We start from the raw sequence: 13,107 nt of genomic DNA on the forward strand, positions 1-13,107 counted from the left end.
TCTAGGTATGTCTTCTAAGGCAAGAGAAATAAAAGCAAAAATAAAAAGGAGAACTACATCAAAATGAAAAGCTTCTGCACAGCAAAGGAAGCCATCAACAAAATGAAAAGGCAGCCTAGTGAATGGGAGGAAATATTTGCAAACCACATATCTGATTAATTAATTTTCAAAATTTGTAAAGGACTCATATAACTCATTAACAAATAAACAATTAAAGGGTGAGCAGAAGATCTGAATAGATATTTTTCCAAAGAAGACATATGAATAGCAACATGCAAATGAAAAGATGCTCAAAATCACTAATCATCAGGGGAATGCAAATCAAAACAATAGTGAGATATCACACCTATAGAATGACTAAAAAAGGACAAGAAATAAGTGTTATTGAGGATGTGGAGAAAAAGGAGCCCTCATACACTGTTGGTTGGAATATAAATTGCTATACCCAACTATGGAAAACAGTCTGAAAATTCTTCAAAAACTTAGAAATACCATACGATCCAATAATTCCACTATTGGGTATTTATCCAAAGAAAATTTGACACTAATTTGAAAAGATATATGCACCCCTATGTTTACTGCAGCATTATTTGCAATATTTAAGATATGGAAGAACTCTAAGTGTCCACTGATGTATGAATGGATAAGAAAAATATGATTTATAAGTATAGATATACATACATACATACAAGGGGATATTACATAGTCATTAAAATGTATAAGATCATGCCATTTGAGATAACATGAATGGACCTAGAAGATATAATGCTAAGAGAAATAAGTCAGAGAAAAAAAATTCCAAGTGATTTCACTCAAGTAAAATCCAAAAAAATTAAAAAAAAAAAATCAGAATTAGACCTATCAATACAAAGAACAGACTGATGGTTGCCAAAGGGGAGGGAAGGACGGACAATATGGATGAAGGTTAGTGGGAGATACAGGCTTCCTATTATAGAATGAATAAGTCACGGGCAATAAAAGGTACAACATGAGTAGTGATACTAGTGGTAATAGTCAGTGATACTGCAGTAGTGATGTATGGTGGCAGATGGTGGCTACCCATGTGAGCACAACATAATATATAAACTTGTTGAATCACTGTGTTATACACCTGAAACTAATGTGACATTGTGTGTCAGCTATGCTCAAAAACAAAAAGAACATAAATTATTTGGTTCAAACAAGGACAGGCAGACTAATAGATTTCCAAATCTAGGATATACGATAAGTAGAGATCTGAATTAGAATTCTGATTATTATTTAGATGTAACTTTTTGCCAATTATGTGAATTTTTAATGAGGAAGTGTGAAATTTTAATTATTTATCAATTGATTTATGAAGAAGTAAGTGTGAGTAAACTTAAAATTTTCCTTTACCTTCTTTAAAAGTGGACAGTGGCAGAATATGTTCTTTCAGAAATGAAATTCTTTAAAAAAATCTGAGACCAGCCCAGTGCATGATTAGATTAGCACTGTTAGAGTAAGCCCCTAACTGTAATTTTGTTGTGGTTCTAGGGTAGAGCAGACTTTAGATTTGGTATGTCTAATAGCTCAAAATGATAAATGTTCATCTCTGCAAAGTTATATATGATCTTCATTATTAATTTGTGTTTTATCTTAACAGAATCTTAGTATCAATTGGTGAATCATTTGGGGTGAGTATTTTCTTTCTATGAAATATAAGGGAATGTACTGTAACTATAAAAGAAATTGCAGATATCTGTGACTTGAATTGACATATATATAATTCAACACCTCAGCAAGGCATGTTGCATAGAATTTAGCAGATTAATAGCAGACTTATTTTCAAATCAGATTTAATTTCAAGTTTTACTCATAATCGGTGAATTTCAAAGCGGTTTTCTAAACATCCTTCGAGATTATATAATATCTTACATATATTTTTCCAGGCCATCTGTTTCTTGTCACTTTAGCTTCTCCATGGAGCCACTCATTACTCACAAATGGTGTCTTGCTTCCCTCCGAGCAAGAAGAGAGAGAGGGAAAGTGGGAGGTACAGAGTAGAGCAAAATGAAATCACAGTCTTTTTGTAACTAATATTAGATGTGATAATCCATCACTTTTGTCATATTTTTGTCAGAAGCAAGGTAACACTAGGTCCCACCTACACACTCAGGGAAGAGAGGATTACATGAGTGTAAAAACTAGAAGATGAGGGTTAGCGAGACCCATTCTAGAGTCTGCCTATCCCACTGCCCCAAATATAACCAGAGAAAGATAATAGTTTGTATACTGAAAGAGCGAATGTTAACAAATATATTACAAATAGTAAATGCTGTGACATTTAGCTCAAGGTAGGCTGCAGCTGTCAGGTTTCACAAAGGACAAGTTGTGGGACCACATAAGAAGGTTTGGATCTGAATACGTATAGAGTTAGTGGTCCTCAAACTCTTCTGCTTGCAATAGCCTCTAGAAGAATTGGGAAAATGTTATATGAACCTACATGTTTTAAAGCTGATAACTAAAAATCTTATCATAAATTTAATACATATACAGGAATTTAGTTTCATATTATATATGTGCTCTAAACATATTTCCATCAAAACCTGTTTTTGCATTTAATGTTTAGAAAATTACCTCATTTAGGGGTACTTAGTTGAGCATCTGACTCTTGATTTCTGCTCAGATCCTGATCTCAGATCCTGATCTCAAAGATTGAGCCCCGTGTCAGGCTCCATATGCAGCTTGGAGTCTGCTTCAGATTCTCTGTCTTCTGATCCCTCTGCCCCTTCCCCTGCTCATGAGCATACACACTCTCTCTATAAAATAAGTAAGTAAATAAAAATCTTTAAAACAAAACAAAACACACACAAAAAAGAAAATTGCCTCATTTAATTTTTGGAAAAGAAAGATTAATTAGTAAAGCTAAATATCACTGTCAAATCAGTCAGTCAAGTCAGACCTAATTTCTACCAATAGTCTGGTTTCATTTTTTAGTTCAGATGAACAGGTTCATACACATCCCTGAGGTAATCCCCTCACTCCAGTTCTAAAGTAGATAAATAAGAAATAGAATTTTTCTATGTGCTTGTCCTTGGATAAAATAAGTTATTACATCCCCTTTGATATTTAGTACCAATGCTTTCTTTACTTTGCTGTGACAATATTCTCCCTCAAGAGATATAGATCTCAAATCATCTCTAGTAATAATGAATGGACTCGAAATCTTTTGATTTTTTATGTATAAAACTGTGAGTTAACATTTTAATAAATACTGTATCAGTAATGGTTTAAAATATATAAACTATATACTTGTCTACGTAATCTTCCTAAAGTGAGTCCAAAATAATGATTGACTAGACATTTCAGTTCTTACTAGATTCTTGTGTTATTCTCTCTGGTTATGCCCTCAAACAAACAACAAAACCCACAAGGTTCTAGAAAGCCATTCCAACTTTACATGCTTCTGAGAAGTAGTCCTGGTTTTCTGTGTGGTTCCAAAAATGAGGAACCAGGAATTTCAGAGTGGTAGTCAGAGTTGTTGGAGGAAGGAGGGGAGCCTCATAGGGAGAGTCAGGAAGATATTTAATTGGAGCAGAGTTAGGTGTAGTACTGATTCCAAGAATTTTCCATATCTCATTTGGTACATACACTAAAGCAGAAAATTAAAATGTATGACCTCTGCCTGATTTTTGATACCCCTTAACTATAATTAAGGGTTGCTAACTATGAAATGCTGGCATTTAATGATTTAAAATAAAGAATTTTGTAATTTGTAGACTTCTGAGAAGTTCCAGAAAATAAATCAGATGGTGTGTAACAGCGACCGTGTGCTCAAAAGAAGTGCTGAAGGCAGCAACCCTCCTAAACCATTGAAAAAATTACGCTTTGATATTGAAGGATCAGATGAAGCAGATGGAAGGTAGGAATAGTTGTAGAATGTCTTTCAGTAGCTGAGCTGGTGATGTGGAGAAGCCAGAGCGCTGGCTCTGCTCCTAACTTCCACCAGACCCTTTTATACCAGTTTTATTTGGAAATTGTGAAGATTGCTTAAAAAAATACAAATGTATCCCAAAGTTAACACCATTGAAATCATATACCATCTACTGAAATTCAGTGAACATATCAGATATTAACAATCTGATCTTTTTTTGACCTTTTAAAACAAAGCCATTGATAAAATTTTGTTATGATTAACATTAGATTTTTAAATGCTTACCCTTGAAAAAAACTACTGTGTTTTATAAAAATCACAGACAAAATGCAAAAGATTATAAATTTTTGATGGTTTATAAACCTCTGAAATTAAAAGCTACTCACTAAAATAAGAGTATAAAATAAGTCATTGGAACCACCATAGTTATTGAAAATTTGAGTTTTGAACTTATGCATATATATATGAAATATCTTCCCTTTTTTAAATCTGCAGTAAACACATCCCAGGAGAGTCCAAATTTCAACAGAAACTGGCAGAAATGAGTAAGTACTTATCATCTCACCCTACATAAATGAAACCATGTTTGTATCGCAAAAAACCTTTTCGTGTTTTGAAGGAATAAATACATATAATTCCCTAAATTAGCACTTAAAGTGTAATCCAATCAAGAATATAGTATTTACCCACAGACATTTGTGGATTAAATGTGTGATGCAAAATGAAATCTTTACCTTTTCTAAAATCTTTAGTGCAGGAATACTAAGAAGTGAAACCACATCTTCAGCATGAATGGCTATGGTTTGCTCAAGGGAGCAAAACTATAATGAGAAGCTCTTTAAGAGTGTTAGATATAGGGAAAGGGTTTATAAAATTAGCATATAGGAACATCATCTTCCTCATTTGAAAAATAACTTTTTATTCTATTATTGAACTTCTCTAATTTGTGAGTTTTAAAAACAATGTCAAACAAAAGTTTTCCATTACCAGAAATCAAAATTTTTATAAAGAGCGCCAGATCATTTTCCAAGTTATGCAGAGTGACATAGATTTGGAATGTTAAGGCGGATGGGATTCTATCCTAAGCTACCCTAAGTCTATAGAAGATTAACCCAAGTAGAATAGTTGGAAAGTACTTTCAGAAGAAGCAAACACGTACGGACTGCTCCCGGGTTATCCCAGGGGCAGAGCTGTGGTAGTGAGTGTGACGTTTGTTGATCGTCTGCTGCCAGACCCATCGGCAGTATGAACAGCTTGTACTGGGAAGAAGACAAGTCTTTTGGAGACAATGAGGACTCAAACTCTTAGTCTAGGCTATAGGACTTATCAGTAAGAGCTATACCAGTTGAACGTGACTTTTAAAAATCAGGGGCGTCTCTAAACATGTGCCCGTAAATACGAAGTATTTAAAGTATAAAGTATTGGGGCACCTGGGTGGCTCAGTGGGTTAAAGCCTCTGCCTCCAGCCCAGGTCATGATCCCAGGGTCCTGGGATCGAGCCCCACATCGGGCTCTCTGGCTAGCGGGGAGCCTGCTTCCCTTCTTCTCTCTCTGCCTGCCTCTTTGCCTACTTGTGATCTCTGTCTGTCAAATAAATAAATAAAATCTTTAAAAAAAAATGTATAAAGTATTTAAAAGAATGCTTTTGATTTTTTAAAACCCTCTCTTTTTATGTATGTTCTTTTGAAGAAAACAATCAAACTAAATATACCAAGAGTTTAAATGTTTTGGTTATAAACAAATCTCTGTTTTGGATTTTACATTGGCTGCTCTACTTCTGTTTGAGCTGTGAATTAGTCGGTGGCATTTCTGCTCAGTACATGAAAACAGACAAAAAGCTTTTGACCAAAATGAGGCCTTGAAAAGGAACATTTGGAAGCATTTTGAAGCTCACAAATACACATCTTTAAAGGAGCAGAAAGCCGTAAAGATATGTTTTCTTAGAGGAGAGTTTAGTTGCTGTGTTGGGCCCATTTCCCAGCGTTGCACTTTGCCAGGTGGTGAATTTCAGATGCCAGGCTGGAGTTCTGGGTCTTTATGCGGCTGCAAATTGGAAAGAAGCAGCAGGAGTTTGAACCCCTAGAGCTAAGGAATTCTTCAGTTTTCTTCAAAGAATGACATTCGGAAAAGACCATCACACAGTGCTAGATTTCTCAGAGGGGGAAGACTTAGTCTTTTCTTTCTTTCCAAGTGTGAATTTGTGCTTCTTTGAAATGAAGAGCCTCTTCCCACTACTAAAATCAAGTTAAGAATTTTTAAATAACTTGGGGCGCCTGGGTGGCTCAGTGGGTTAAGCCTCTGCCTTTGTTTGGCTCAAGTCATGGTCTCAGGGTCCTGGGATCCAGCTCTGCATAGGGCTGGGCTCTCTGCTCAGCAGGGAGCCTGCTTCCCTTCCTCTCTCTCTGCCTACTTGTGATCTCTGTCTGTCAAATAAACAAATAAAATCTTTAAAAAAATTGTTTTTAAATAACTTAAAAGAGGTTTTTCTGGTTTTGTCTATATTATAATTAATACTGTACTTTTAAAATGTTCATGTCGAAATCAAATGAGCCATGAGCTGATGTCTTTGCAAGGCATCTCTAAGCACAAGGGAGTTGCTTGTGTTGAGAAGAATACCACTCACTTCAGCAATCGTTCTGGGCCAGCCCAGCATTCTGCTCTGCTGCAGGGCCACCCTCAACCTCCGCATCTCTGTAGAAGTGGTCTGCAAAGTTGGGCACCGTGAAGTGTATGAGGCCACCTTTTGGTACAGAGAGAAAACATTACAGTCTCTATTTTTAGCTCATCTATTCACATTTGTTTGGGTCATGTGTGTTTTATAATTTAGACACAAACATAAATGGAATGCATATACACACACAAATGTAGTGGTACGTGCTTGGAAAAAATTAACATGATAAAAAATTTGGAAACCACTGCTTTGCCAGGCCCGGCACTCCATCGATTTGGCACGAGAATAACATTTATGGCAAGCCTTTGTCAACCTTACCTAGTAGCACCATCAGTGCTATTAACATCTCTTCATCCTCTTTCCAGCATCTACCCGAACACGAATGCAGAAGCAAAAAATGAACGATAGCATGGATACCTCAAACAGGGAAGAAAAATGAGGGTCCCATGACCTCCGTGGGCACCGAGTACACCTCTGGCCTCATGGTCTCTCCCCGATCCCACTGTGTGACTCTCCCAGGTTCTGTTTACGGCCGCATTGAATACCTGTCTTCAGCTCTTCTGCTGGAATCCAGTGTGCGCACGCGCTTGCGCGGGGTGTGCGTGCAGGGGATTCCTAAGCCGCTTGCAATGTCATAGTAGAATATACTTGTTATTGCACAAGATTGAAAATCTTGTGCAAATACTGCCATTTAAAAAGTTGTAGCAGATGTTTCCAAAGTATAATTGCTGTGCTCTACAAATGGGGAGGCTGCCCTGGGAGTGGCGGGCCAAACAACCCGGGCCTGTTTGAGTACTTTGTCTTCTCTTGTGGCATGTATGTGATGTTTGCTATTATTTTTATTAATTTATATTTATATATTTTTTTTAATTTAACATGAATGCCCTTAGAATATGTGTCTTGTCTTCCAAATGCAATTTGGCTGACTACTCCCCCTTCACCCAAATGATCCTGAGCTCTTCTGCTAAAACAGATATTAGAAACTAGAAAAAAAATCACTAATTTTTACACATTAGATTTTAGTTTACTAATGGAATCTGATGTACTGTGTGCTTGTTTTTTAAATTTTAGTTTTTAAGCACAAGCAGAAAACAAAGTATAAACAAATGATGTCATACTACTGATACAGATTTCATACCTCAGGACTTGTAAGAATTTATTGATCCTTTTCTTCATCCAACTCATGCTTTAAAAATGAGGGTTATTAATAGTATTCTTGGTTTCTATACCATTCAGATCACTGAATTTATGAAGTAACCATATAGTACTTGGAAAATCAAGTGTTCAGCTAGAGCTTTGCTACAGAGGGCCCTAAGACAGTATATCCCAAGTGCACTTTCTAATGTTTCTGGGTCCTGAAGAATCAAGATATAAAACAATTTTATTCCACAAACAGACTGTTAACTATAGGAGCCTTAATTTTTCTTTCTTAGAGGTTTGTCTAATTGCATCTCAGCAATTATTCTGCCCTCCTAAATTTGGGAAGGGGTATTTTCTCTGGAATTGTAAATGTCTTCCATGTATCTTTTGAACTGGCAATTGTCTATTTATCTTTTTTTTCTTTTTAAGTCAGTATGGTCTAACACTGGCATATTCAAAGCCACATCATTTCTACTCCAAAATTGCAAGTAATCAAAGGTCTTTGGGTTAGGTATTCATGTTTCTATCTGGTTTTGTGCAAAAGCTTCAAATGAAAACAGCTGTGTTAGAAAAATAGGCATTTTCCCCCAACACCTAAAGGTGTATTTAAACTATCTTGTGTGATTAACTTATTTAGAGATGGTATAATTTAAAATAGGTGATATTTAAGGTAGCATCAGCTAGCTTTTAGGAAAATCACTTTGTCTAAACTCAGAGTTCTTTTTAAAAAGAAATCTGGTCTTATTTGTTAGAAAATGAAATTTTATTTTGTGCTCAGTTAAGTTTCAAACTTATTTTTGGCAGTTATAACAAGGCACTAGGAAGCTTTCTCCCATTTCCTCATTAATTTTTGCATGAATATCATAAAAATCCATTAGCTTTTAGGTCAAGGGCTACCATATTTCTGGATCTTTTGCTAATGAAAGTTCACATTAGTTAGTGCCAGAATTGTAGGAACTTGAGAGATCTTGTATTGAGATTTCTTAAGTAAGGCTTCAGATACTGCTTTATCGCTTTTTTGTATTGGTTCAAACTGTACATTTAAAATTGCTATGTTACTATTTCCTACAATTAATAGTTTGTCTATTTTAAAATAAATTAGTTGCTAAGAGTCTTAATGGTCTGACGTATTCTTTGTATCAAGTGCCCTGATGTTCTCTTCTATATCTGAGTTCTCTCCTGGTGTCTTATCCATTCTTAACCTTTAATTGGATTCATATGCTGATGATCCCCAAATTTATTTCTCCAGCCTGACCTCTTCATGGAGGTCAGAGCCCTCATAGCCAATAGAACTCTTGATTCTCGCTCTCTTCCCCTCACCCCCTGAATTCTCAAAACAGAAACCAAAATCGAACAAAAGTACCTTGTTTCTACCCTAGTCTTTCCCCATTTTACCAGCCACTTACTTGGTCAAGCCAAAACCCTAAGAGCCATTTATCTGCTTTTGTTGAGATCACCATTTTAGACGTCTAACTGGTCTTCATGTTCCCTCTCTTTCTACTTTACCTTTCAATTTAAGAGCAAAAATGACCCCTTTAAATTATAAATTGATTCACATTGCTACTCCGGTATTCAAACTTCCTCTCATGGCCTGGGAAGTGGCCTCTCTCCGCTTTTGCATCCTCCTCTCATGCTACTTTCTTCCCGCTCACTGTGCCTTAGCCACACTGACCTTCCCTCTCATAATACCAACACTCTCCCTACCTTAGGCTTTTCTACTTGCTGTTCCTTCTGTCTGCAGTGCTCTCCCCTGAGAATTTTGCACAGGTGGTTCTTTCCTTTCAGAGCTTATCAGCTCAGAGGCCTGCCTTGACCACACAAGCTAAAACCCTTACTCCGTATGGTCATGTTACTCTCCTTCAAAAATGTAACAGCATTTATCACCATCAGAAATTGCCTTGTTTAACATGCCTGTTGCCTGTCTATTCATCCCTGCATCAATCTCCCTCCTCGGATGGGAAGCATCCATCTGGTTGGTCTTAGAGCTCTAGCATCTAGAAGAAGCCCATATGTAATCCAAAAGAAAAAAAAGAATGTAATTTGCATATTTTTCCAAGTATATGGGAACAAATCATATTCTTTTTCTCTTTTAATATGTCACGTACTGAGTACCTACTGTGTTCCAGGCACAGCACTATGTGTGAGGGATACAGCAATGAATAAACAAACCTAAGATCCCCATCTCTATGGAGCTTCCCAAATGATTGTAGTTTCAGGGATGGGAGCAAGTGAATAAATAAATAATAGTGTGTCTGATTGTATTAAGCACTGTGCAGAAAAGCATAGCAAAAAGGATAGGGAGTGCTGATCAGAAAGGAATTTAAGAATGTAAAATAGGGTGGTCAGGGAAAGACTCCCCGAAATGATCTTTGAACAAAGCCTGGAAAAGGCCAGGAGTATGTTGTTCAATGATGGGAAAACAGTCCACAGAGCAGAAAAGTCAGTTGCCTAGAGGTGGGACCATGCCTGGGTGCTTGAGGAACCATAAGGTGTCAGAGAAACATGGACAGTTGTGGGAGAAGGAATGGGGAAGCAAGAATCTCTGTTCATCTCATGCAAAGTTTATATATTAAAGGCCTTTCCTCCCAGACATCCCATATATATGTAGATATCACACGTCTGCTGTCTTTTATTTGCAATTCTGAGATCTAAAAAGCTTAATAACCCAAGTCTGTGTGTTTGGTGATAAAAGTCATGTGATATCAAAAGCATATCATGACATAGAACTGTTTACAGCCTTTATCCCACTCAGTAGGAATATTCTTGTTTGACTACAAAAATATTAATACATTGATTTTGGGAATCTAACCTAGGCCCTACTTAGGTATTACATATTATGTGGTTTATGTACCATATGTACTAAACTCCAAAAAAAAAAAAAAAAAAAGAATGAGATGTATCTGGTACCAAGGAGTTCTCAAAAACAGTGTGGAAAGTGAAATTCTCTCCTCTCAGAACAGCAGCCTCTTTGTTCCTGAAGAAAGAAGGGCAAAGAACCTAGAGCAGGAAAAGCAGCAAGCGTACCTCAGCAGACTGTATTTATGTTGGATGGGAATCTTACATGAAATGCATCTCTTAGGGCAAGGCGAAATCAAGAAGCCTTTATAACACTAGAGGTTTTCAGTCTGGATGATAGAAAATTAATCGCTCCCAGAGATGTAACATTCTAGCAGTTATAGCTCTTTACAATAAAAGGAACAAATTCAAATTCATTTATTTATTTACTTCTCATTATAGTTTGCTGGTGCACATGGGGGAGAAAAGCCTATGTCCTAGCTCTATTACCATCTGGATGATTTCAAAGAAACTTGCCTGTTAAAGCATATTTTTGTTCCTCATTTTTGGGCTAGCGTCCATGGCATTAGTAATGATTCATTCAGTAGAATTTTCCTTTGGACTAAATATGTACTTTACGGGACAACAGGAAAACTTGCCTTTAGGAATAGCTAATTTGTACCACGAGTATAGCATCTTACATATAAATATATCTTGGCAACAGTGTATAATGTCTGAATGGAATTAAAACAAGCTCTTTTAATGTGAAGCTGGGTATTTTTGGAAATCTTTTTCTGTATTTGTTATTTTGGGAGTATGCTTATATACTAGCTTTGGCATATAAGGTAATGACAATTTAATATGAAAATTAAATTTATGCCACAGACCAAACTCACTTATTTCCTCAACAGAAAATGTCATGATTTCAACGGAATTTAGTGAGAGAAAATCAGTATGGTTTATGTCTTTATGCCTTGGCAAAGACTGAATTAAAAATAACAGGTATGATTTTTCATTTTTCTTTGCAATTTTCCCAACCTGTCTGTTGTAATAATAGCATGGGGAGGGCTAATAAAATAGACCAAAAAAACCCAAAACAAAACAAGACTATGTAGTTTATAATTGTTTCATTATCACTGGTCAGGAATCCTGCTTCTAAGTAAAAATCATGTTTGGTCCAGAATAACTGGCAATTTCTTCAGGTCTCAGCTGAACCTTTTGTTTTAAAAGGTTGTTTTGTTGTTTTGTTTATCTTCATAAACCTCTACCAACAAGACAACAGTATTCTTACAAAATCTTAACCCTTCTTTGTGTAAACTGCATAGGAATTATACTAGAAGCACTTAATGATTGTGAACTTCCTTGTGTGAGCAGGAGGAAACAAAATTTAAGGATACAAAAATCTAAGATGAATTTATGTAAAGGATTCATTAATCTCTGGTGCAGTGTCATTATGAAAAGTATACCTTTCCTTCACATATCCCTAACTGATCAGCAAGGTTTCTGAGGCTCTACAAACACTCATCTGTTAGAAAGTGTTGTGATCCTTCCTATAGGAGTGTGGATGGCAAGCCTATCCTCAAAGACCAGAGAAAAAGGAATGTATTTTTCAGGGATATATCCACAGGACTCAACTGCCATCTTTCAGCTGGCCTATTTAGCACTTTCTTGTTTGGAATCCCAGATTTTAAGGGTTAAATGGTGATTTTCATACTTGGCTAAACATCAGAATTACTTGGGGAGCTTTTCAAATGTACTGAATTACAATCCTTAAATCTATATTTTGTAGATGTTCCATTGATTGTTCTGCTGTACACTGAGATAAAGAAGAACTGAGAGATATCACAGTGCAAGCTTTCACATAGCAGAGCTTAGGAAATCTGGGTAAAAGTCCATGCAACCCTTCTGAGGAACTGGTCCTCTGGGAGCACAGCCTTGACCCACTGTGGCACTCTGTAAAGAGCAGGCCATTTTTCATGCCTAAATAATGCACCTGTTCCCTTTGAGTGTTCAATTTTTTTTTCTGAAATCTTATTTATTTATTTGACAGAGAGACAGAGAACACGAGCAGAGTAAGGAGCAGAGTAAGAGGGAGAAGCAGACTGCCCCCTAACCCCGAGCAGGGAGCCTAATGCAGGACAACCTCAGCTGAAGGCAGATGCTTAACCAACTGAGTCACCCAGGCGCCTTGAGTGTTCCAATTTTTACATAAAATTATTTCATAAAAGAAAGAGGCATCAAGAAGTTTCAGAAGACCCTGTCAAAAATAGACAAGAAAGGAAGAGGTTTTGGAAGCGCTTATGAGGATGTAAAGGCATCAGTCATTGGCGGCCGGCACAGGAGGGTGAGTGGGGAGAGTCAGCTCTGCAGTCTGCAGCTGTCCAATTGCCCAAGCCGATAGCTGTGGCCAATCCCATGTCTGGATGTTTCTTTGATAGATAAAATAGCACTTCTATCAAATAATGAAAACAAATGGTATATACGGCTTTAAAAAACAAATAGCTGAAGACTATATAATTCCAAAAACAGATTGGACAACTAGAGACTTCTAGGCCACTCTGCCTCTAACAGCTAAGGTCTGCAAAAACAGATAAAAAGAAACTAAGGATTCAAAAGTGACCTCGCT

The 13,107-nt window shown here is 36.7% G+C and overlaps 1 protein-coding gene across 1 annotated transcript in view; it reads left to right on the forward strand.

Annotated features, from left to right (window-relative positions):
• Positions 1–8,824, forward strand: part of RB1 (RB transcriptional corepressor 1) — a 166,290-nt gene extending 157,466 nt beyond the window's left edge. The window contains exons 24-27 of the mRNA XM_059144350.1: positions 1,625–1,655; positions 3,741–3,883; positions 4,391–4,440; positions 6,932–8,824. Of these exons, the coding sequence (XP_059000333.1) occupies positions 1,625–1,655; positions 3,741–3,883; positions 4,391–4,440; positions 6,932–7,005 (298 nt within the window). The 3' untranslated portion in view covers positions 7,006–8,824. The remainder of the gene's footprint in view (positions 1–1,624; positions 1,656–3,740; positions 3,884–4,390; positions 4,441–6,931) is intronic.
• Positions 8,825–13,107: the final 4,283 nt, after the last annotated feature.

This window comes from Mustela lutreola, chromosome 13 (assembly GCF_030435805.1).
Source record: "Mustela lutreola isolate mMusLut2 chromosome 13, mMusLut2.pri, whole genome shotgun sequence".
Lineage (NCBI taxonomy): Eukaryota > Metazoa > Chordata > Mammalia > Carnivora > Mustelidae > Mustela > Mustela lutreola.